Source organism: Grammomys surdaster, unplaced genomic scaffold (genome assembly GCF_004785775.1).
Source record: "Grammomys surdaster isolate TR1022 unplaced genomic scaffold, NIH_TR_1.0 341, whole genome shotgun sequence".
NCBI classification, from domain to species: Eukaryota; Metazoa; Chordata; class Mammalia; order Rodentia; family Muridae; genus Grammomys; species Grammomys surdaster.
Window position 1 is genome coordinate 2,566,579 of NW_021604760.1, and position 26,774 is coordinate 2,593,352.

Genomic DNA, 26,774 nt, shown 5'->3' on the forward strand with positions numbered 1-26,774 from the left:
TGCAGCAGTGGCCAGGTGCAGCAGTGACCAGGTGCGACTGTGGCCAGGTGCAGCAGTGGTCAGGTGCAGCAGTGAGTTAAAATTCTGAGTTAAAAAGCAGATTACTAAATAGTATCACATTCTTTGTTTCAAGAAAAATATTTTACATGTTTATTTTACATTACAGAAGCCTGGGTAGATGAGCACTCAACTTTACCTCAGTTCTTTCTGAGGTTGGGGGTTCCAATCCCCTTGGTGGGGTTCCAAATGCCTTTGCCTTTCTCTGAATATTTTAAATGTATTTAATTTTTGGGGGTGTGGAATATTTGATTTATAGTCCAGAAAAGAAAATATTTTAAAACTTTATTTCAAAGTGGACACACCTAAGTAAACAACCTAGTTACAGGTTGTAATGTAAATGTGCCACAAAATGGATAGAAAATCCTGTGAGACTTTTTAGGAGGTTTAATTATCGCTGAAAAAGTTAGGAGAGTTATTGTCTTAGTTAGGGTTTCCATTGCTGTGAACAGACACCATGACCAAGGCAACTCTTACAAAGGACAACATTTAATTGGGGCTGGCTTAAAGGTTCTCAGGTTCAGTCCATTATCATCAAGGTGGGAGCATTGCAGCATCCAGGCAGGCATGGTGTTGGAGGAGCTGAGTTCTACATCTTGATCTGAAGGCAGAGAGAGACTGCCTTCCTCAGGCAGCTAGGAGGAGGTTCTCAAATCCCATCCCTTCGTTGACACACTTCTCCAACAAAGCCACACCTATTCCAACAAAGCCATATATCCTAATAGTGTCACTTCCTGGGCCAAGCATATTCAAACTCATGAGTCTATGGGGGCTAAACATATTCAAATCGCTGCAGTTATACAGAGAAATGTAACCGTGTGCTTTTCACCCGTGCCCCAGTTCCTGAATAACTACTCAGAGGCTTATCATTTATGAGTAAATGCCTAGGCCATAAGCTAGGGTTGTTCCCCAACTAGCTCGTAACTTCTGTTCACCTGTTCCTACTATTCTATGTCTGCCAAATCACTGGTTACCTGTCCTCAGTTTCTTATGTCTGCCTCTTCTGAGTCCAGCCGGGGAATCTTTCCCAGAGTCTTCTTTCCCTGTGGATGTTCCACCTTCTAATTCTGTCTCAGCCTACTGGCCACCAGCTTTTTATTGACAGGTGATGCTTCTACACAGCACACAAGAGATTATCCCTACAGAGAAGGTATTGGTTTTGAAACTATGAAAGATAAGTGTTTCTTAGGAGAAGGGGTAATATAGATAGGCACAGGTGTGAAGGAAGAAGTTCCTGAAATAATGAAGTTTGACATCAGCATTTTTTCTGATCTCTGGATCTCTCTCTCTCTCTCTCTCTCTCTCTCTCTCTCTCTCTCTCTCTCTGGCTCTCTCTCTCTCTCTCTCTGTATGTGTGTGTGTCAGTCTGCCCATCTCTAAGGATATATACATGTGAGTACAGATGTCTGAAGTGGGAGTCAGCTCCCCTGGAGCTGGAGTTACAGAGCTGTTAGCTGCTGCCTGATGCATTTGTTGGGAACTGAATTTGAATTCTCTGCAAGACCAGCAAGTCTTAATTGATGAGCCATCTCTCTAACCCCAGATCTGTCTTTCATAAGTAGTCTAAAGTTAATTTATCCCTTTTTTCATAAAGGTTTGAGATTGAGATTGAGCCCATTTTTGCAAGTTTGGCTTTATATGATGTCAAGGAGAAAAAAAAGGTAAGTCTCTGGGATTTGTTCAGAAACCTGCTGCTTACATGCTGCTTGTTTGATAAGATAAACAAGTAGTATACTCTTTGGACATTATTAACTGAAAAAGAAAACAGAAATTTAACTTTTCAAGACTAGTTAAATATTTTCATCTTACAGAAAATACTTTAGCTGAAACCTGGTTTTTGTTTTATTGAAAAAGTCCCCAAAGCAAATGACAGAAGCAGTTTTTAAGAAATACATATGCTGGTACAGGAAAGGGCATGTATGAAAGAAGTATGTAAGGAAATAAACGTGGTGGTCACTGAAGTTTATTGATACAGTTTGGAACCTCTAATAGCCAGTGCTGATTCACATGTTTAGGTGGTGTGTCTGAAGGGGCGAGGCTAGCTTTACTATGCTTTGGAGTTTTCAGGGGACACCAGATGAGTTTCTTCTTGTTTCTTTGCTTTCTTCTCCCCCTTCTTCACCTCTTCCTTCCCCCCACCCCCCGCTTCTTTCTGTAGTGCTAAGGATCGAGCCCAGGGTTACGAGCATCAGTCCTGGGGCCTAGCACTCAGCCACATCTCTTAAGGACCCAGCATGTCTTATTTTAACACACTAAGTCATTCTGGTGTAGAGACTTGAAAGTGTCTTCATTATCAATGCATGACCTGTGATGGATTTCTTCAGGAGAACTTGCTCTAGTAGCTTATATTTGTAAAATGAAAGCTGAAGAGATGTTACTAACGTAAAGTTTTAAAATTCAGTTTGTAGTCCTTCATCTCAGTGGTGATTGCCTTAACTGTACTTGTAACTAAGGAACTTGAAGTATGACTCTTCAGAAAATGTGGCCCATATTCTATTTCAGAGGAGCTTATACAGTTTTTTGGCTTTGGTGTAGATCTGTAGATTGGTCTCAGTGAAATATATAATCAGCTATGAATTTTAATAAAATGTTTTATTATCTAATATTTTAAGACTATACATATGATTTTTGTGCATGCTAAATTTTTGTATTGATGTAAAAGTTTAATGTCTGAATGTATTTTTCAGATTTCAGAGAATTTTTATTTCGACCTTAATTCAGAACAGATGAAGGGACTGTTACGGCCACATGTTCCCCCTGCTGCCATTACCACTCTGGCAAGATCAGCCATTTTTTCTATAACTTATCCTTCTCAAGATGTCTTTCTTGTGATAAAGGTGAGCATATCTTTAACATGTGTTGATTGTTCTACTCCTGTCTCTGTCAGTATTGCAAACTTAGCAAAGACAGTGCCTGTCTTGGTTTTGTGTTTTAATACTACGCAGTACCAATTGGATATAGCTATAGTTACAACTTAACTTTTTCTGAATGGAAAGTAGTATTGATTATGTTTCTTCAGTCAAACAACAGTGAGTTTATCTTAAGGGACTGCCTCACGTGATTGTGGGAGCTAAGAGTTGCCCTGATTTTTAGGGCAAAGTGCTAAGAGATGTATTTTATTGTACTCGTGAGTCCAGAGTTCACAGGATAACAGACTGGAGACTCAGGCCTGCTTTCTGTTATGGTTTTCTTTAGGAAAACTCAGTCTTGTTCATAAAGCCCTTAGCTGATTGGATGAGGCCCACCACCAGAGTAGAGACTAGTCAACTCTCCTCAAGGGCTACTGCTTTCATTGTTAATAATCTCTAAAAAATACGTTCACAGCAATATTTAGAGAAATGTTTGACCACGTAACTGAGGACACAGATCTATGTAAATTAATGCTCATAGTTACTATATAGCATTTATGTCAAAGTCACATAAATATAAAAACTAAACCATTGTCATAGATCATTGACTGTCAGAGAGTTTTCACTGTCAACCAATTGACCACCAGAAATGCTGTCTGGATGTAGAGGCAGGACGGTTGGAAGCTTGAAGCCAGCTGAACTATGTAACAAGATCCTGTCTTTTAAAAAAGGAAAACAAAATGAAAATAACAACGACAAACACCTCAGGCATACTCCCCCCAGAAAAGTAATTATAAATTCTAGACACTAGTCAGGCCTGATAATAGAGGTCTATGATTCCAGTTTGATAGGCTGAGGCAGAAGAATTGCAGGTTCAAGGCTAGCTTGGGTTACAGAGTGAGTTTAAGGCTAACCTGGGCTACTTTAGCAGAACTTTCTCAAAATAAAAGGTAAAATGAGGGCTGGGAATAGAGTCTAGTGTTTGGTGATAGAGCCGTTGTCTAGTGTGGACTTGGGGCCCTAGGTTCAGTCCCTAGCACTGGGGGATAAATTCAGATACCACTACTGTGCTACTATCCTGTTGTAACTTAGACTAATTGGACCAGCAGATGGCTCTGCAGGTTTGATGTGCTCCTTACCGATCCCAGCTACCTGCCTAGTCCCTGGAATCCACATGGTGGAAGAAGAGAACTGACCATGGCAAAGTGTCCTCTGCCTTTCACATGCGTGCCATGACATGCATGTTGGCGCCATCTTGTCCATAGACAAAATAAGTAAATAAATGTTAAAAACTAACAGAAGAATCTGGTTACTTGACTTTGGTTAAATTGACCTTGACTTGAGAGCAGCCTAAAATGTATTCCTTAGTCACTTAAATGAAATTATTATAAAGAGGTAATGAAATTTTTAATAAGATTATAAAGTAGATTTTAATAAAATGAGTCCTTTTCCCCCACAGGAATAATGCCCCAATTTGTTGGATGTGCTCCTATGAATTAAGGTTAAAATTAGTTTCAGTTTCAGTTAATAGTCCTGGAGAAATTCACTTCAGAAAGTCCTCTGACATGAGGTGAGTTCTGCAGGCTAGGGTAGTATGCACCTTTGGTCACGTCTTTAGTCCCAACACAGCAGAGGCAGGTGCATCTGGGAATTTGAGGCCAGCCTCGTCTACATAGTAAGTTCCAGGATAGCAAGGACTACATAGAGAGACCCTGCCTTCAAATACCCAAAATATTAACATTACTATTATGATTTAAGCTATACTATATTAATAAATATAAGAATAGTATATTATTTGAAAATGAATATAAATAAGAAATATAGTTAATTTTATACATGGAGAATAGCAGATTATTATATGTTAGATCATTTTGAAAGAAATGAACTAGTATGGCAAAGATGTATGGAATATAGGATGCTAGGAAATGACATGATTTAGTTGTCATATGGTATTGAATAAATGACTTTTAAGATTAGGAGTAAAAAACATTGAACGTAAATACAGAGAAATAGATTATGTTAAACTTAAATGATACAATATCATAATTTGAAAAATTACGTTATGGAATAAATGTGAGATTATTTAGTGAAAAATAAATATATATAATTATACTCAACAAAATATAGCAAATGTATGTTTGTGTATATGCATACACATATACATATATACATACCACCTCTAACTTCTGCTATTACGTTTTTTAAGAGAATTAATTTTTAGTCATTTGTGGTCCATCAGGATCTCTCTCTCTCTCCCTCTTCCTCCCTGCCCCTCTCTTCCTCTCTTCCTCTCTTTCCCCTTCCTTCTCTTTCCCTCTCCCTCTCTCCCTCTCTCCCTCTCTCCCTCTTCCCAAGAATAATAATACCATTTGATACATAGGTTCAGTCCATCATTATAATTTCTTTTTTGTTTTTAAGATTTATTTATTTCTTATGAATACAGCATTCTGCCTGCATGTATGGCTGCAGGCCAGAAGAGGGCACTGGATCTCATTATGGATGGTTGTGAGCCACCATGTGGTTGGTGGGAATTGAACTCAGGACCTTGGCAAGAACAGCCAGTGCTCTTAACCTCTGAGCCATCTCTCCAGCCCTGATTATCATTTCCTGAGAGAAAATTTCCTTACCACTTATATTGGATATTTACTGCTATACAAGAACAAAGAGAGGATATCCCAGTGGGCTGTAATAAAAAGCCTTTATTCATAATTCTATTGCAGTTTCTGTATATTTATTTATACATCTGATTTGTGTGTTGGTCAGCCAGTCTGGGCTATACTGTTTTTGTATGGTTGTGTTTGTGTGGATGTAGGTTGTCTGGAATCAGTTGTTTTAGCCAGAGATGGAGATGTTCTCTGTGTGTGTCATTTTCAGAAGTAAAATCTTGATCTTTGTAGACTTACCAAAGAGGAGTATTTCATGGTGTGAATTATGACAGCTTGTCTATTTTACTAGCTGGGGTCATGTTTCATTGAAGTTTGTCAAGTCTTTCATTGTTAATTCAGTGAACATTTGCAGTCTGTTAGGAAGAAATCTGAACTTATTCTTTTTAGCATCGTCTGAAGAATTGAAGTGTGGTTGATACACCCAGTTGAGACTTCACTGGACAAAACTGATTTTCTCTGCCAGCAGGTATCAGTTGTAGAAATGTCTTCGTTAAGGGTTGGAACCTATGCCTATTTCCCACATCAATGCTGAGACCCCATCTCCTTTGAAATTGTGCAGGCCCAGTCTCAGTGAGTTCATGTATACATCAGTCCTGCTACATTTGGAAGAAACTATTTCTTTGGAGTCATCCACCATCTTTGAGAGCTCCTATATTCTTTTTTCCTCTTATGCCTTGAGCCTTGAGAGGAGTAGTATGATAAAATCAGGTCTTAATGCTTGTATAAGAATCCCTTCACAAACTGAGCCAGTTCCTCAGCCCTATTTTTTTTTTTTTTTTTTTTTGGCTTTTTGAGACAGGGTTTCTCTGTGTAGTTCTGGCTGTCCTGGAACTCACTCTGTAGACCAGCCTGGCCTCGAACTCAGAAATCCGCCTGCCTTTATTTCTCTGCCTCAGCCCTATTTTTAAAAAGAGGGGAAATTTAAAATTTTATAGAAATGCGAGATATTTTAAAGAAATATGGGAATTGAAAAAAATTTCTATTTAGCCACTTAAGACTATTATTGTGGGGAGGGCTAGAGAGGTGACTTAGTTGTTAAGATCACTTAATACTCTGACAGAGTTCAGATCTTAACACCCTGTATCAGGTGGTTCAACATTACCTGTGGATCCAGCTCCAGGGCATCCAATGCCTTCTGACTTCCATGGGCACCTGCATGGGGTGTCTTAATTTGCTTTGTATTGTAGTGACCATGATTAAAAGCAATTAGGGTAGTAAATGGCCTAAAAAGTCTTTTAATTGTGGTAAAATTGCAATTTATAATCTTAACTATTTTTAGTGTACAGATCAATATTAAGTTTTGTGTTGTAATCAGTCTCCAGAAGCTTTTTAGTTCAGAAAAGGAAAACTTACAACAACTCCTTATTAAAGCTTGTCCGTTCTCTGCAAGTCCTCATTATACTTTGTTTGTTTGTGAAATGGACTTCCTGAGATACCTTATAGAAGTGGAGTCATACAACGTTTGTCTTTTGGAGACTGGCTAATTTAACAGAACATGGTTTCAAGATTTATCCAGGTTTGGACACATGTTAGACTGCTTTTTATTTGAATAATACTTCACTGAACAATCTGTGTGTGTGTGTGTGTGTGTGTGTGTGTGTGTTTGTGTGTGTGTGTGTGTTCATGCCAACATACTTTTTTATCTGTTTATTCAAGTTAATGGATATTTAGATTGTTTTCTTTCCCCTCTTTTTTGGCTGTGTGAATAATCCTTTTATAAGAAAAACTGTATGACATTTTATATTCAGACCATGACATTGCACTCCTGGCTCCATAGGCTCATGCAAAACACATTCAGTCCAACTTTAAAAGTCTCATGGTCTTTAACAAGAGTCAGAAGTCTCTTCTTTGACTAGAGTTGGTCTCTTAGCTCTGAGCCTCTGTAATACCTACACAGACAATAAAAACAATTTATAAATTTCCGGAGTACAGTGACACATAGCAGATATTTCTCTTCAGACCATGGAAAGATTAGACCAAATTCTACATTTCTTTCCATTGTATGTACCACATGATCAGCTTTGTCACAGCGACAGCCCCACTTCCAATACCGTTTTCTGCATTAGTTTTTCTTTTTGGTTGGTCTTAACAAATTATGAACAACAAGCAGCTCAGGAAGGAAGGAAGGTCTCATTCTGGCTTACAGATTGAGAGGATACCTGCAGTGGAGAGAAAGCCTAATTAGTAGCAGTAGCATTGTGGTGACAAAGGTGCAGGTGGGACTCCTTACCTTTTCATACCTTGCCACACTGGAGCAGAGAGCAAACAGAACAAGTAAGTGGGCATTAACCTCAATGCCTTCCCCACATGACCTGCTTCTTCCTGCCAACCTATTCTTATATGTTCCACAATCTTCCAGAACAGCTCTACTGGCTTGAACCTAGTGTTGAAACACATGAGCTTACTTGGCACATTTTACAAGTCTTTTGTTTCTTAGTCAATTGGATTTCTCACCTTCACTATTGTTGTTCCTGAGCTGTTGACTTCTTTATGCATTTGAGATACTAATTTGTGGTGAAACTGATGCTTTTCATATAATGTTATCTCATTCTTAGGGTTCTCTTTTCATTCCACTTATTTTGTCCTTTAATGTAGTAAGCATAAGTCTTGATAAGTTTGTTTTTACCCATTTTACAGTACTGTCACATTCAGGAACAAACTCTTCCAAATACATGAAGCACTTCTTTAAAAAAAAAAAAGTTTTAAAAGTTTTTAGTCTTACATTTAGGTATTAGGCCCATGTGGGCTTGATTTTTTTTTTTTTGATAAAGTGTTAAGTAAGGATCCAGCTGCATTAGCAGCCTCCACAGCTGTATGTGTTGGAAAGAGTGCCCTTTCAGCATTGAATCATATTGGCATCCTTTTGTCAAGAAACACTTGACTAGCTGAAGAGATGGCCCAGTGATTAAGAACACTTGCTCTTGCAGAATATTTGAGTTTATTTCCCAGTACCCATGTTGTGTTATGGATTTGACACCATTTTCTGACTTCCACAAGCACTAGGTACATATGCACATACATACATGCAGGCAGAAGAGTCATACACATAATTTTTACTGACTATATGCAAGGGTTATTCTGGATTTCCTCTTCTGTTCCATTGTGTGCATATCTTATTTATTCATTATTGTTAATCTTATTTATTCATTATTGTTATATCAGTGTGACTAAATACCTGACAGAAAGGTGGGAGAAAATTTTATGTTGGCTAATTGTTTCAGAGGGACTCTAGCCGTCCAGATGCCCGATAGCCATAAGGGAGGGAGGATGTATTTTGGCTTATGGTTGCAGAAGATTCCAGCCATTGAAACACCTGTCAAATAAAGGGGGAAATTCTTATTTCGCTTAAAGTTTCAGAGGGATTGCAGTCCACTTGGGGAAGCAGAGTGGAGAACGCTCTGTGGCTGTAGGTGCATGAAATGACATTTCTTTACATTGTAGTTTTCCAGAGAGCTGAGGATGCTTGACTGGAACCCAATGAACTACTTCAGCTAGGCCTTACTTCTTAAGTGCTCACAGCCTGACAGCCCGTGGCCCTCTGTTGGGTGAACCACATGAACCTGTGGCTGGCATGCTGGATTTCAAGTGCAGCCATTGTCTTCATTCACAGCCTCAGTTCTATTGATTTGTATTCAGTCTCATCTGAAGACCTAATCTGAAGTTAGGTCTTGTTTGCTTTTCCTCAAGCTTTGGATTTCTCTTGAGAATTCTCTTCAAATTTATGATGGATTATGCTATTTCTGTCAAAATCATTAGACTTTTGATAGGAATGTCATTAATTGTGCATGTCTTAGGCAACATTGGATTTCTAATTCTATTAAATCTTTTACTTCTTGAATTTAGAATATCTTTGGAATTTTTTATGCTTGTATTTCTTTCAGCAACATTTTACTATTTTCATTGTATAGATTTTTAACTTCCTTGGTTAAATTTATTCCTAAATATTTTATTATTTGTAATGCTGTTGTCTGTAGAATGGGTTTTTTAATTTGCTTTTTAGAATCCTCATTGTTAATGTGCATACTTTGTTTACTGAAACTTTGTTGTACTTGGTGTTTAGTTTTGATAATTCTTTGTTTATTTTGTTGTTTTTGAAGCAGAATTTCACTATGCAGCGAATGCTAGCTTAGAATGTGCTAGGCCTGAGGTGGGTGGGCCTCAACAATTGCAACCCTGGCCCTCATCCTCTTGAATGATTGGATAGCAGGCAATGAGGCATACTCAATAGTGGGCAGCATATATGGTGGTATTTTATTTATTTGCATGAAATCTTTAGAGTTTTCTATATAAATGGTCATGCAGTCAAAAACTATTGATGATGATGATGCCTCCACTGCCAGGTGTGGGCACACATCTGTAATCCCAGCACTTGAGAGTCAGAGGCAGGTGGATCTGCAAGTTTGAGGTCTGCAGAGCAAATTCCAGGAGGTCAGGGCTACATAGAGAAACCTTGTCTCGGAAAAACAACAACAACAAAGGTCACGCTGTCAGCAGAGATCATTTTCCTTCTTCCTTTCCATTTTATGTGTCTGTGACTCTATTATGTGTCTTTGGCACTATACCCAGCATGGGTTTGTATAGAAAATGCTAAATTCCTAATTTTAGAGGGAAAGTTTTGAGCCACTCTTGAGAATGCTTGCTGTGGGCTTTTCATATATACCCTTTTCATATTGAGACAGTTCCCTAGTACTCATAGTTTGCTGAGCGTTTCTATAGGGAAATTATTCTGAATTATTTTTTGGATCCATTTTCTACTCAGAGTTGACCATTCCCCTTTCCTCTCTTATTAATGTGTGATTATTTATTTTTAATATATTGAATCACCCTTGCATTTCTGACCAAGTGCTTTTATTTTTAAAACCTTAGCTAAACTTTTCTGTTTTTTGCCTTCAACAGCTAGAAAAAGTCCTACAGCAAGGAGACATTGGAGAGTGTGCAGAACCGTATATGATTTTCAAAGAAGCTGATGCCACCAAGGTACCATGTCAGGCTCCTCATTTTCCCATATCACTCCTAATGTCATTTGGGAAAAATAAAAACATATAAACCCTGTTAAAAAATGTCACTGCTAATTTACCTTTTTCTGTTGATCTACTTCCTTTCGTCCTGTTTCCCCATTGTCTTTGCCATTTAGCTTGTGTCATGTTCCATGTTAGTCTTAAAGATCTCTTCTGCCTGGTGGGGATGGGTAGAGAGATAGCTTAGTGGGTAAAAGGCATTTGCTTCGAAAGTCTGATGATCATAGCTTGACCCCAGACTCCAGAATGTTTTTTTCAGAACTTAATGACACACACAATGAAACATTCCTCCCAAGACAAACCTACATACCAATAGTAATTAAATGCAGCTTAAAAATTATTTTTGTTGATAAGAATGAAGCTAATTGAATTTAACTTATAAGTAGTTTCAAAGTTCTTTTATTTAGCCTATAGTGATATTGATGAAACTTCCTAGCATTGATCTTTGTCATGTTGAGAGAAAAGAAAGATGGGCAAGCGTCACACACACATATGTATCACAAGCAGTCAGTTAGCAAAGGAGCGTAGCTGTGGGCTCATCCGCAGCTGCCAGCAATAAAGCATCCCGGCTGTGACTCGTTAAGCTTGTTATGCTGGAAAGGATGGAAGTAGCTGAGCTAATTTTAAACAGTCCATAAATTACAACAACCATGAGGTGGGAACAAAACACTTTTAGCATGAATTTAACTACACAACCAATGACCCGAAAAGCATATCAGGAGCTCAAGTCTTTGAACGAGCGGTGTTTTAAAGAAAGTTTTGAGGAAGACTTAGCTTTTGAGATAGTTTGAAGACAGACTCAATTTTGTTCAGGAGCTCATAAAGACAGAACTTTTTCTCTTTTCTAGTTGTTCTGGTATTAATTCTTGTGTTAAAAAGACTGACCATAATTACATTTCCTTTCCTAAAAAGACCACTTGCAGTACGTGCGTTTGACTCTAAGTATCTTTTTTTCTCTGCCAAGATGACATAATCACAAAGAGAAAGTGCCTTTTCCGTGTGTGTGTTTGCAGTGAGTTGAGATGTATTGAGGAAAGTTACTGCTCTTTCCCCGTCACACATACTCAGCCTGTGCTCTGCTGTCTTTGCTAAGAATTTAGCACTTTTAACCTTCCCTTGATAATGTGTGAAATAGGCCTTAGGTTGTTTCTTTCAAGTGTGATCACGGATCAAGTTCTCTTTTTCAGAATAAGGAAAAATTGGAGAAGCTGAAAAGTCAAGCCGACCAATTTTGCCAGAGACTTGGGAAATACCGAATGCCTTTTGCTTGGACTGCAATTCATTTAATGAATATTGTTAGCAGTGCTGGCAGCTTAGAAAGAGACTCCACAGAAGTTGAGATCAGTACTGGAGGTAAGAGTGCTTGGTAGATACTGTTTCTAAAGTAGTGATCTTTCCCCTTATAAAGGCTTGTGTCAGTTGTAGCCTGGGCAGTGTCCTGTGACTTGTTAAAAGATTTCCTCAGCTGGTGCCACACACTTGTAATCCCAGGCACTCAGCTGAGTCAGCATCTGCTTCCAGGGCAGCCCAGGCTTCATTCATTTGGCCATGCCAAAACAAAAAAGAGAAAGAAGAAAAATTTAAATATACTCTATTTACACATTATTCAAGTCACCTATTTTCACGGAGTTCTACAGGCACCATGACAGTTGACGTTTGGTGCATGTTCACACCTGTTAGCAATCACTCCTCATTACCCCCAAACTCCTAAGCCTACTCCTAAACAACCACTAGTATATTTGCTGTCTTTATGGATTTGTCTATTGCAGACATTGAATGTAAACAATTAAAGAGTGTATGGTGTTTTATGAAGTTGTTTCATATAGCATGGTGTTTTCACAGGTACTACCCACAGGGCAGTGGCTGCTGTGATTTGATTTTCTTTCGTTGTCATGATATTCCATTACATTTATACAATGCACTGTCTGTCATCGGTGATAATTTGAGTTATTATGACTAATACTTCAGTGAGCAATCACAGCGGAGTTTTCTCAGATCTCTGGTATTGGGAGTTGAACCCATGACCTCTCATGCATGCTAAGCAAAGTCTTTGTAAAAACTGTTGCACATTGTGTGTTTTTATTTCTTTGACTATATAGCTAGAAATGAAATTGCTGCATCACGTGGTAATTCTTTAATAAAGATTCTGAGTGTGTCAAACTATCTCCCAGTACGGCTGCACTTTAAAAATTTCATTTTATGAAAAGGTTTGTCAGTTTTTATAAACTCTGTTTACTGTGTTTTTCTAGTTTCCTTTTCAGTTCCCTCCACTCTCCTGCTGCCCTTTTGTAACTCTTGCTGTTTTGAATGTAGTTTCTGTTTTTGAGAAAAGGTTTTGGTGTATAATGAACTTCATGGTCATCATCCTTTCCCAGGGTTGGCTTGGAGCCATGGGTAATCATGCCCAGCTTCTTAGAGACATAGTTCCTTAAAGTGTGAGATGTAATTACTGACTTGAGAGTTTGTTTTCTTTAAAGTTTGAATCTTGCTGTTAGCATAGGCCGGCCTTGAATGTGCAGTTCTCCCAAATGAGTATTTCCAGCCCTGGAACTCCCAGCCCTGAGACTCCCAGCCTGTGCCACCAGGTCAGCTTGAACACTGCTTCTTTTCTCCAGAAGCATTTCTAGTCGTCACCTTCCCTGTAACCCTGCTGCAGCAGTCTCACACATGTTTTGGTGTGCTGCATCTCTAAACATCTTACTTGTGACTTCCCTAATTTTACTTTTATTGTTAATTTATAATTTAGTCATCCAATTCTTAGTAAATATTTTCATCCTTTTGGTCTTTCCATATCTTGTCTATGTCTTGGAGAATGACCTGTAACTGCTTGAAAATAATGTGTATGCTGCTTTTTCTCAGCAAAAGATTGCTTGGATATTTCTAAAAGTCTTCTCTTTTCTTGTTAATCTTTAATAGCATTGTTCTTTTAGTTTACAAAAATGGGAATATCTTGTATATGTGAGGCCTTGGGTTTGTATCCCAGCTTCATAAGGAAAAAGGAAAAAAAAGAAGAGGAAGAGAAAGAAGAAGAAGAGGAAGAGGAGGAGGAGGAGGAAGAGGAGGAGGAGGAGGAGGAGGAAGAAGAAGAAGAAGAAGAAGAAGAAGAAGAAGAAGAAGAAGAAGAATCCTGTTAAGACTTTGAACTTGCAACTTGTCTTTTGGAATTGAAGAAGAAGAGGAGGAGGAGGAGGAGGAGAAGAAGAAGAAGAAAAATTATCCTGTCAAGTCTTTGAACTTGCAACTTACCTTTTGAAATTGTTTTGGTTTTCATCACCTAGGCTGATTTGCCATTAATTATATTTGATTTTGGTGGGTATTTCATAGTGACTGCATAGTTCCCTCTAGCTGATTTATACCATCTTTGGTTATGCTTGTAGATCATTATATATTAAAAGACTTTGTATTGTAGAAGTGACAACCAGAAGATTCAGACGGAATTGCTTTCTTAAACCTTCCCCAGAAATGGGTTCGTGTAGTGCAACCTACAAGCTGAGTGAAAGAGCTTTCCATATTAATGGATTATTTCTTACACTGGGAAAGCTAATTAAAAACAGCTTTACATTTTATGAAACTAATAAACGTTTTATCTCCTCTTTGGTAGAACGAAAAGGTTCGTGGTCAGAGAGGAGGAATTCTAGTCTTGTTGGTAGACGATCCCTGGAGAGGACAACCAGTGGGGATGATGCTTGCAACCTGACCAGCTTTCGGCCTGCCACCCTCACTGTGGCAAACTTTTTTAAGCAGGTAAAGTTTGTTGTGTAGGGGGTCTGGGGAGGTGCTTGTACAAGGTTTCACTTCCTTTAAGGAGAGTGATAACTGTTCTGTGCATGTCTATAATGTCAAGAACTTCAAAAAATTTAAGAATAAAAATGAATACGAGTGAAAACTAGTAAAATATGAGATAATTGACATTGTACCCACTTTGTCACTAATGTTATTTAAATGCTCACATTGGCATTTTAATGCATCACAACATGTCCTTCACACCTATATCTTAATTCACTTGTGATGGTGAACTTTTCAATTTTGTTATAATTTGAAATTATGTCTATGGGCATGTATAGCTGAGCGCAGGTTCTTGCAGAGGCCAGAGACTCAGATTGCCTTGTAGCTACAGTTATGAATGGTTGTGAGCCTCCCAGCAAGGGTGTTAGAATTGAATTCGGGTCCTCTGCAAGAGAAGCACATACTCTTAGCTCCCAGTGGACATTTCTCAAACACTGATGGCTTGTGAATGGTCAGAGTGGTCATATGCTTCCCAACCCAAGGTTTTCTGACCTTAACTGTCTTATCTGTGGTTTGTGGAACCACAATTGCATGGAAATCAATTTAGTAGGTAACAACAGCTTCAGAAAGATAGATCTAAAAATTGTAAAAATAAATGCATTTCACATACTCAGTTAAATATTGCTTCACAGAGCCCTCATTTCTCCTGTTATTTTATTTTAATAATTTATTTATTTTTTTTCAAATCATAATTCATTCACACAGGGGTTATAAACATAGAAAGGCAGGACGTGGGGAAGAGGATGACACTGGAGTGTGGGTGTTCATGGGGAATACATATATCATTCAGAACAGGGTATTGGCTGGGTGAAGGTTCAGGGAACAGGTCACTATGACTCTGCCTATGACTCGCTTGTCCTTATCTAAGTTGGTATTGTCTGCCAAGGCTACCTATTTACAAGGTCTATGACTCTCCTCAGGCTGGTAAATTTCCATGAAAGCTGCCTGTTTACAGTAGCTTATAGCCATCTGTTTCAATGTTTTTCCACAGAGACCCAAGACTTGGTGTTAGTATACATGTATGACAGGCCTATTGCTGATTTTAGGCCTATGGCTGATTTTAGGCCTTCAGTGTGTAAGCAGGGCTGCCCCTGACATCTCCTCCCTTCTCTAAGTATAGAAGGGCTGTAGAGATTCTAATCTTTTGAAGGCGGGGATAGAGGCCTGACCTCCAGTATTTGAAGGGGACCTTGTAATGGCTCCAGTCCCCCTGTCGTTGTCCAGTGAGGCATGAGGGCCATACCCGTCCCGATGTCTTTTTCCTGGAGAGGGGACACTTTTGACATCAACCCCTATGCAGTCAGGCTTGTCCCTCATCTCCTGTTATTTTATATGAATGGTTTTTGTATATGTATGTATACATTGGGTTTTGATGTCAAATGGGTTTTGTGAATCAAGATTTAAAAAAATATGTTTTGTTGGTCAGGCTCTGGCAGAGCTTCTCAGCACTGAAGGAGCTGAAAGGGTTTGCAACCCCATAGGAAGAACAACAATATCAATCAACCAGACCTCTCAAAGCTCCCAGGGACTAAACCACCAACCACAAAGTACATATGGAGGGACCCATGGCTCCAGCCTTCTATATAGCATAGGATGACTTTATCTGGCATCAAAGGGAGGAGAGGCCCTTGATCCTGTGGAGACTGATGGCCCAGTGTAGGGGAATGCTAGGGTGCTGAGGAGGGAGTGGGTAGGTGGGTGGGGGAGCACCCTCATAGAAGCAAGGGGAGGGGAAGGGGATAGGGGTTTTGTGGAGGAAAAACTAGGAAGGGGATAACATTTGAAATGTAAATAAATAAAATAACCAATAAAAAATGTGTTTTATGTGATCAGATGACCTAGAACTAATTGAAGAATGAGGAGAAAACTTTTATTAATGTGACAGACTAGTAAAGTCTACCAACCATAAATTTGGGGACATTAAATAAAGTGCTAAGAATTATCTCTGTATTCCTCCTCCTGAGGTACTGTTCTGAGTAAGAAGAGGACACCCTGACTTACTGGTGTGCTGTACTTGAGGGGACAAGAGCAGAATGTGCTTTGCATTAGAGGGTCTTCTTGAAGCCCTGCCTGGTCAGCAGCTCAGAGAGAGTAGGTGGGAGGAGTGTGCTCAGTACAGGTCTTTGTACTGTGGACAGCAGTGAAAATGGGAGGCTGTGATTAGCGAGACACGTGCTGGGTCAGCGTGGTGCAACCTTACAATGTGCCATTTCCCTCTGCTCAGCTTGCTCACTACAGTGCCAGCTCTCTTCTGTGTACACAGTTAGCCTTTGCTTCTGTAGTCCAGCTGTGTCATTGAACTGCTATTGTTTAGTTAGGTAAGCAAGCCATCCACCGTGTTTCTACTTATACAGCTATTATTTTTGCATATTTGCTGTTTAACAAAATCACATTTAAAATGTAAATTTTATTTTCTTTTTAGATTTATCTTTTATTTTGTATGTATGACTGTGTGGTTTTATGTACATATGTGCCTGATGTCAGTCAAGACCAGCAGAGGGCATCAGATTTTCTGGAAATGGGATTGCAGAAGGTCTTCAGCCACTGTGTGGGTGCTTGGAATCAGATTTGGGTCCTCTGCAGAAAAACAAATACTTTAAACCACTGAGCCATCTTTCCAGTTGCTAAAAAATGAACTTTAAAGTATTATTTAACTTATATAAAACATAACAGGCTGTCCATATTAATGGTAATATGTAATATTTTCTTATATGTATATAATATATAATGCTTATGTAGCTTAAATATTTCTAGCTCTTCAAATATTGGATAAATCTTTATTGTGAAAATGACTTTTTTACAGTATTTTGAAATTAGAGTTCATTATTCTGATCTATAATCATTCTCTTAGATCGACACATACCAGTGGGTATAGTTTTTATAATTCTTAGTACTAGCAGTTTGATACAGCACAAAATGCTCTTAAAACTTAAAACCACGGGGCAGTGGAAAGCATTGCTGTTGACATTCTTTATTGAAAATATTAACCATAAATATGTATTACTTTTGTACTTATTTTTAAATAGCTAGAAAATTATGTATCACAGAAATGCAAATTAAGTAAAAAGCAGAGGATGTACTTTCATTTAACTAAATAGAATTCATAAAATAAATTTCTCTTAAGTAAGATTCAACCCTTTCTCCTAGTTTATGAGAAGTTACTATCTATAGTTGTGGTATAGTTAATCATGTAAAGTTTCAAATGCACCAACCCAAAATTATTAGAAATACACAGAGATTTTAAAACAAAAGTAAATCCATAAGTAGTTGTAATGACATTTGTTCTATATATTAGTAAACAATTCTTTTGTTTGCGTCAGGGCTACACAGTACTAAACAAGCAAGCGCTCTGGTGGAGACTGTCAGCCTGGCCTCTCTAGTGAGTTCAGCTTGTCCCACATTTGGAGGTTGGCTGGATCAGCTGATCTCGATTGGTTTCTAGGAAGACTCAGCTTTTCCTTCTACTAGAGGCAGAGATTCAGAGAGGGTGAGCCGGGTTGTGTGAATTGCTTTATAAGTCTTAGTTTACGTATTTCGTTAATGACAGGAGGGAGGTACATAGCCAAGCATCGGGAAGAGAATTACGTCCCACCCAGTAAAAGGCACAAAGATGGTAATCATCACTAAGGAAGAGAGACTGGCAATATAATTTAATACATTAAGTAACTAAAAGCGAGTCTAGAGAAAACCTTGAGTGTATTAATGAATAAAGATTCAATATCTGTGCTTAGTAAAGAGAATATATTGTTTTAGCTGACGGAAGACTTAACATTAACGTTCATTAGTCATATAAAGCTCCTGAATTTTTTAAAGCCATATTTTCTACCTGTAACTCAAATAATATAAAATACCTTAGTGTGAATCTAACCAAACAAGTGAAAGATCTGTATGACAAGAACTTCAAGTCTCTGAAGAAAGAAATCAAAGATCTCAGAAGATGGAAATATCTCCCATGCTCATGGATTGGAAGGATTAATATAGGAAAAATGGCCATCTTGCCAAAAGCAATCTACAGATTCAGTGCAATCCCCATCAAAATTCCAACTCAATTCTTCACAGAGATAGAAAGACAATTTGCAAATTCATTTGGAATAACAAAAAACCCCATGATAGCGAGAACTATTCTCAACAATTAAAGAACTTCTGGGGGAATCACCATCCCTGACCTCAAGCTGTACTACAGAGCAATAGTGATAAAAACTACATGGTATTGGTACAGAGACAGGCAGGAAGATCAGTGGAATAGAATTGAAGACCCAGAAATGAACCCATTTCAGAAATGAACACCTATGGTCACTTGATCTTTGACAAAGGAGCTAAAACCGTCCAGTGAAAAAAGGACAGCATTTTCAACAAATGGTGCTGGTTCAACTGGAGGTCAGCATGTAGAGGAATGCAAATTGATCCATATTTATCTCCTTGTACAAAGTTCAAGTCCAAGTGGATAAAGGACCTTCACATAAAACCAGATACACAGAAACTAATAGAAGAGAAGGTGGGGAAGACCCTCGAATACCTAGGCACAGGGGAAAAGTTCCTGAACAGAACACCAATGGCTTATGCTCTAAGCTCAAGAATTGACAAATGGGACTTTATAAAATTGCAAAGTTTCTGTAAAGCAAAGGACATTGTCAATAGGGCAAAATGACAACCAACAGATTGGAAAAAGATCTTTACCAATCCTACATCTGATAGAGGGCTAGTATCCAATATATACAAAGAACTCAAGAAATTAGACTCCAGACAACCAAATAACCCTATTAAAAATGGGGTACAGAGCTAAACAAAGAGTTCTCAACTGAGGAAATTCAAATGGCCAAGAAGCACCTAAAGAAATGTTCAATATTCCTAATCATCAGGGAAATGCAAATGAAAACAACCCTGAGATTCCACCTCACACCAGTCAGAATGGCTAAGATCAAAAACTCAGGTGATAGCAAATGCTGGTGAGGATGTGGAGTAAGAGGAACACTCCTCTATTGTTGGTGGGATTGCAAGCTGGTACAACCACTCTGGAAATCAGTGTGGCGGTTCCTCAGAAAATTGGACATAGCATTACCTGTTGACCCAGCTATACCACTTCTGTGATACACTTACACAATGGAATATTACTCAGCTATTGAAAAACAATGAATTCGAGAAATTCTTAGGTAAATGGATGGAACTATAAAATATCATCCTGATGTGAGGTAACGCAATCACAAAATAACATACATGGTATGCACTCACTGATAAGTGAATATTATCCCAAACGCTCGCAATATCCAAGATACAACTCACAGACCACATGAAGCTCATGAGGAAGAAAGATCAAAGTGTGGGTACTTCGATCCTTCTTAGAAGGAGTAACAAAATACTCAAGGGAGCAAATATGGAGACAAAGTGAGGGACAGAAACTGAAGGAGGGGCCGTCCAGAGACTACTCCACCTGGGTATCCATCCCTTGTGCATTCACCAAAGGTAGATGCTGATGTGGATGCCAGGAAGTGCATGCTGACAGGAGCCTGATATATCTGTCTCCTTAGAGGTCTGCCAGAGCCTGAAATATACAGAGGTGGATATTCACAACTAACCATTGAACTGATCATGGGGTTCCCAATGCAGGAGTCAGAGTGAAGACTCAAGGAGCTGAAAGGGGTTGCAGGCCCATGGGGAGAGCAACAATACCAACCAACCAGAGCTCCTAGGGTCAAAACCACCAGCCTGGGAGCACATAGGGAGGGACCCATGGCCCCAGCTGTATATGTAGAGGAGGGTGACATTGTCAGGCATAGGTGGATGAGGAAGTCCTTGTTCTAGTGAAGGCTGGACGCCCCAGTGTGGGGAAAATCATGGATGAGGAGGTGGGAGTGGGTGGGTGGGTGAGGGCATATCGTCATAGAAGCAGGAGGAGGGGGGATGGGATAGGAGGTTCCGGGGTGGGGGGGGGATGAGGAAAGGGGATTACATCTGAAATGTAAATAAAATATCAAATAAAAAGTTAAAAAAAAAAGAATAAAAGAGGCAAAATTTAAAAAAAAAAGAGAACTATTTTAGAGGTTATAACTCCAGAGAGTCACTATTTAGACGTTAAAAATCACTTCCCCAAATGAAAATACAAATGGAGACTGTCTCCCAGGTTATCAGTAAGTGGTGGCTGGCTCAGCGTGAGCTGACGGAGACAGAGACTGAAACATGTCCATTACCAGTGAAACGGTAGCACAGTATAGACAGTACTGCATGGTAGGACAATGTCACAAAGCAGGTGAAGATTCTCTTTCCTAACCATTGTAGTGGGAGGAAAAAATAAACAGTTTCATTCTTCTCTCTGTGTATCTGTCTGTTTCTTTCCCTCTCTCTTCTTCTCCCTCCCTCCTTCCCCCTCCCTGCCTCTCTCTCCCAGGTTCATCTTCAGTCATGGTCATTTGGGGTCTCTCTCTGGCCTTCATGTCCGGATAGTTGTGGTTTTCCCACCATCACTATATTCATTACTTATTTTTGTGGAAATATAATGTGTAAAGATTCTGTATTTCTGAAGTTTATATTTAGAATATAAACTTAAAAGACATAATCTAAATTGTTACATCTGTGTAATTGCCCCATGTCCTTGTATTTGTCTCCTTTTGGTTCTGTCCTACAGCAGCAGTCTGTCTGTGTGTTAGACGTCCTATGATAATTAGGCTAAGTTAACAGATCATAACTGTGTGCATAAATTAAAATGGTTGGTAGGATTACAAATCTCAGTCAGGTTTGAAACAAGAAACTTAGGAAATTTTTCATTCTCCTGAATATGTTAATCTTTCCCTCTGACAGCACTATGCAGAAGCCAATGCTTATCTCCTACTTTTGTTTTATTAAATATTTTTTCTCCATATCATTGAAATCAGGAAGGAGACCGCTTAAGCGATGAGGATCTGTACAAGTTCCTTGCTGATATGAGAAGGCCGTCTTCTGTCTTACGGAGGCTGAGACCAATTACAGGTATTTGCAGATTTTGAGTTATATAGTAATTCTCACTAATAATTATTTGCTATCATGTGTTAATTTTTCTACTTATCTGGCTCACACATCTTTTTATTCTCAACACCTGCTTGTTTTTCATCTCACTATCATGAGCTAACAGATTGGATTCAGGATCAGTATCATTGTTAACTGAGTTCTAAAGTGAGAATGATGAATTATAATTGTGGCTTAAAGTGAACTTGGAACAATAAATGTTTAAAAATGGGTTGCGTCACCTTTAGAGCACACAGTCCAGAATAGAGCTGACCAGGAGCCTACTAAACCCCATGACAGTGTCTGAAGAGCCTGTCAAGCTGAAAACCAGGTCACTTCTTGAAACCTTGTCTAATCTGTACTAGAGCCCTGTGCTGTCCTGGAACTTGTTCTGTAGGCCAGGGTGGCTTTGAACTCAGAGATCTGCCTGCCTCTCTCCTTTACCTGTCAAGTGCTAGGACTAAACCCCAGCTTGCTGACTTGTTTTTTAGTTCTTCACTCCCCGAATGAGAAGATAGCATTTATTATTATTACTTTACATGCACTTATGCATGGAAAAGTCATTTTTAAAATTTTGTTAAATGATTTCTATATTTAAGTTTTTAAATTTTGTTTTTTGTTTGTTTGTTTGTTTTTCGAGACAGCGTTTCTCTGCATAGCCCTGGCTGTCCTGGAACCAACTTATATCTAAGTTCTTAATAATTTGATATCTATAATGTTCATCCCAAATTTTTTACAAAATAATATTGAAATTCCTCTAAGTACATTTTATCTGTGCTAGTCAACATTCTGTCTCTGTGACAGACTGCCTCAGATGAGAATAAACTACTTAAGGCTAATCAGCTTAAATGGAGGGAAGATCTAGTTTGGCCCATCTTCTCACAGTTTCCAGCCTTAGTTGAGTGGCTTTGCTTTGAGGCCAGAACATTTTTGTGAAACTACACAGGGTGGAGCAAAGCTTCTTAGTTTGTGGTACCCAGAAGATGGAAGGCGGGAGGCCCAGGGGACGCTTCTCAGGGCGTACTTCTAGTGCATAGCTTCTTCCACAAGGCCCTCCCTCCTATAGCCTGCTGTGCCCTAGCAGTACCACAGCTTGTGGAGAGGCCTTGGAGAAGCACTTCAGACCCAAGCGTAGCCCTCACAGCACGTTTATATTCACATTGACTTTATAATACATTTTCTGCAGCTCAGCTGAAGATAGACATTTCTCCTGCACCTGAAAATCCCCATTACTGCTTAACCCCAGAGCTGCTTCAGGTGAAGCTTTACCCCGACAGCCGAGTCAGGCCCACCAGAGAAATTTTAGAATTTCCTGCCAGGGATGTCTATGTTCCAAACACAACTTACAGGTAAGATACCCAATTTTGGTGAATTCTGGGACAAAACGTCATATATTCTATTATTAAAGTAGACTAGAATTAAACTTTAAAAAAATCTTATATATATATATGTATGTATGTATGTATAAAATTTTACTTTTTCTAACTTATACCTTCTACTTCTTACAGCACAGTCATCTTAGTAATTGTCATATAAAATAAGCTCTACCTATGTGCCAGGTATAATGTTAATTACCTAACAAACTATCATCCTCATATTCTAGGCAATTGAGCTGAAGGACAGAGACATTTAAAACACTGCTGAGCCTCCCATCTTAGTCTGGTGCTGGCCAGTATTTAATTTGGGGACTGTTTGATTAAAGCATTTGACCTGCAAATTCACGTTTCCGCAAACTCTGAATGTTAGTAGAATTTTGTTTCACACACAACATGATACCAGAAGCACATATATTAGATTTGTGTCAGCACTAGCTGAGTATGTACTACGTCTTGAAGAACAGTAAACTGTTATTATACACAGCTTCTCTGGCTGTGTGCTGTGCAGCTTCAGGCTTTGCGTTTGCGTATTCTGCATATGAATGATGCTCCTCCTGCCCCTCTTTCTTCTAAAGTCATTTCTTGCCTTTTCTATTAGGAAATCTAGCAGGATAGCTCAGAGGCAATCTAAAGCAGCATTTGGGTTTCCTTCTAGACTTACACGGCTCTACCCCAGCAGTACCACTGACATTTCCTGAGTTCCTTAAGCTCAATGTTTGGAATCAGAGGTTTTACTTCTTTCCTTACTTATATTTAATTTGGTCAGCACGTGATGTAGATCCTACTTTTAGAATGGACCTTTAACCCAGTGCTATTGCCAGTGTACCCCTGTAAGCTCTAGACAAGTTACCATCAGAGCAGCACTGTTAGGCAGAAATGCTAGAAACAACATGTAACTTAAAATTTTATAATTGCTGTATACTTACAATTAGGTGAAGATAATTTTAATTATAGTTGCTATATGCTTACAATCAGGGGAAAATAAGAATTTTAATTATCTTACTTAATATAAATATTGTAGAATACAAAAATAATCTTCCCTCTCACTGTTTTCAACATCTTGTGTATATTTTAGCCATACTTAAAATTCTTACTAGTTACATGTGGTTAGACACTTCCATGTTGGATAGCTGCTGATTTTGCTGTACCTTCCTTGGTGATTTTATTTCCATTCCTGTCTTAGTCAGTTCTTGACATTGTGCCTAATGAGACTTTACACAGTACAAACTAGACCATCTTTGAGTGACTTCTAGTACAAGTAGAAAATATATTTATTTCCTTATGATCATGTACTAGACTCTGCATAATCTGTCCCCCGTCTTTCTCTCATAATCTGGAATTCTTTGTTTCCTTACATCATTTTCGCCTCAGTGACCTTCAGTCTGTCCTTGAACAAAGCCAGTTTTGCCTAAGAGTTCAGACTCTTTGCCTCTCTGCTTTTCCTCCTGTCTTCACTTGCTTCTTCACATGCTGCTTCCTGGAAGTTGTCACTTGCCTCACTGCTAAGGCATCTGCTTCCCACTCTGCCAGCTCTCTCCTTCCTATGCCATTGCCTGGGTTCCATGTATAATCATGCCAGTAGGTTTTCATCTGATTATAATTACTATAAAGGGCAAGGACTCACATTTTACAGATTACTGTACTTTCAGCATCTGTCCTAGAATATAGAAAGCATAATAAATATTTATTCAGTGAGTTAATACATTGGTAGGAGAATGAGATTTTGAGTCATGGATATGGCTGTGCTTTCTGGTGCCACTTTACTCTGGGTGACTTAGGGAAAGCTACATATTGGCTACTAAGTTTTTATATTAATAAAATATAAGGCACTTGAGCTGAAGAGATGGCTCAGTGGTTAAGAGCACTGACTGCTCTTCCAGACGTCCTGAGTTCAATTCCCAGAAACCACATGGTGGCTCACAACCATGTGTAATGGGATCCGATGCCCTCTTCTGGTGTGTCTGAAGACAGCTACAGTGTACTCATATACATTAAATAAATAAATCTTAAAAAAAAATAAGATACTTGCTTCTATTGGAAGAATTCAGAACACACATTATTCCATGTAATTGTTACTTGATGTGAGTGCATTCCTGGAGCTTACATCTTAAGAAGATGAAATGCAGGAAGAAATACACACACATGCACACACACGAATAAGAAGAGATTGCATAACTAAAGTGTATTGCATAATTCACAGGCCCTCTACCCTGCTGCTCACCTAGGAGAAGAGATTCTACAGAAGTTCCTACAATTTGTGTTTCTTCCTTTTACCTTTGCTTGAAGAATTTCAGAGTCAGAGAAAATAGTAATTAAGAACTTTGAGTTGTCTTTTCTTTCATGTTTCTGCTTATCACTATTACTTTATTACATTTTAATAGTTTTTGAAAGAATTATATGAGTATAAATTTCACAGGGTAGAATAGGGCTTAAAATTGAAGACAGATTTGAATTGTACTGCCAGCCTATCTCTGTGTTGACATCACTTCCAGGTTAAGTGTGTTCTTGTGTTCGTGTCAGTGTTAGTTTGTGTGGGTTCATGATTACTGCATGAACAATCGATTCACAATCAAGCCATGTAGATGACCGTAGACCATATTCCTTTGTTTCCTGCAGCTCGTTGTTTCTCCTAGAATAGAGTAGTTACGTTATCTTGTCCGTACTCTCTCTGTTTTATCATTAAACCTGCTGACATAGCCGGCAGTGCGGTGCAGAACAGCAGCGGGCTGATCCTTTCCTGTCTTGAAGCTGTGTACACTGGACGTTCTTTAAGCTTACCAGAATGACTGTGTGCAGTTTTTGTCTAGAAGCTGGATTACCATTATTTTATAGATTCTCTACCATTACTTACTATTATCTAGACATTATTTACTACTATTTATTATCCATTATTTATCATTATTCTAGAGGTTTTTTTTTTTTTTAACCCTCTAACGGCGTCACATTTCCCATGTTTTTCTTTCTGGATGTACTTATTTTACTGAAAACTTTCAATGTCTTCTTATGTAAATATGTTGTATGGAAGGTACTTTAAAAAATGTATCTGATAGTGTTTTTATTTCATTAATTTCCTTAGTTTATTTTTGAGATTAGGTCTTACCAGGCTGTCCAAGATGTCTTCCCATAACCCCTGGGCTCAGGTGATCTCCTGCTCTGGCCTCTCTAGTCAACAACTACAAACACAGGTTTCCTCATTTGATGGTATAATTTTTTGAGTCTTTATTCCCAGATTGACAGTTTCACTAGATACAGAATTCTAAGTTGTAAATCATTTTTGCTGGGATCTTGAGCTTGTGGCAGATCTCTTGCCTTAAGTGCTGGTTTTAATTGTCTGATACTGTGTTTGCAAGCCTTTTGTGTCTCATGTTTCTTCTAAAGACTTTTTCCAGTTATTTCCTTTATACCTTATGTTTTAAAATTTTATGTTGATACTATTTAGTGCTAGATGGCAATTATTTAGTGCCATTTATTCTAATTATTTTCATTTAAATTATTTTATTCACTTTTATAGAAGTCTTATGATCTACATAATTTTGGTGGTATTTTTCTGAATATGGAAAAATATCAGGTTGAAAGTTTGAGGTTTATTTGGTCTGAAATCTAGGCATTGCTTCATTTTCCACAGTCTTCATACTAAAGGACAAAGAATATCCAACATATATAGTTTCATGTTATGGATAAAATTAAATATTCTCATTTCTAGATTGTTGTTTGATATATATTTATTAGGGCAGGCCAGACTAATTTTATCTTATACTTTTGCTTCAAAATCTGAATCATCATTTTCTACAATTTTTAATGTATTACAGTGGACATGATGTAATGAGATGAATGGCATGTAGAGAATCATATCTGGGAATTAATAAGAATTAGTTAGGAGCACTTGAGAAAATCGTCTTGTAGAAGCGGAATGGGGCTGAGGGCAGGGCTCACCGAGTGAGGAGAACCTTGTTGAAAGAGGCTTCCAAGTGTCTGTCCAACAAGTAGATATATAATGCACGTGTGGTGCATATACAGTTATGTACTTTATTCTTGAGTGTATGTGTG

At 38.5% G+C, this 26,774-nt stretch overlaps 1 protein-coding gene across 1 annotated transcript in view; it reads left to right on the plus strand.

Moving 5' to 3' along the window:
• Window positions 1–26,774, plus strand: part of Dock7 (dedicator of cytokinesis 7) — a 198,439-nt gene that overhangs the window by 47,516 nt on the left and 124,149 nt on the right. The window contains exons 8-14 of the mRNA XM_028778777.1: window positions 1,652–1,718; window positions 2,745–2,894; window positions 10,469–10,549; window positions 11,778–11,943; window positions 14,192–14,334; window positions 21,243–21,336; window positions 22,538–22,700. Of these exons, the coding sequence (XP_028634610.1) occupies window positions 1,652–1,718; window positions 2,745–2,894; window positions 10,469–10,549; window positions 11,778–11,943; window positions 14,192–14,334; window positions 21,243–21,336; window positions 22,538–22,700 (864 nt within the window). The remainder of the gene's footprint in view (window positions 1–1,651; window positions 1,719–2,744; window positions 2,895–10,468; window positions 10,550–11,777; window positions 11,944–14,191; window positions 14,335–21,242; window positions 21,337–22,537; window positions 22,701–26,774) is intronic.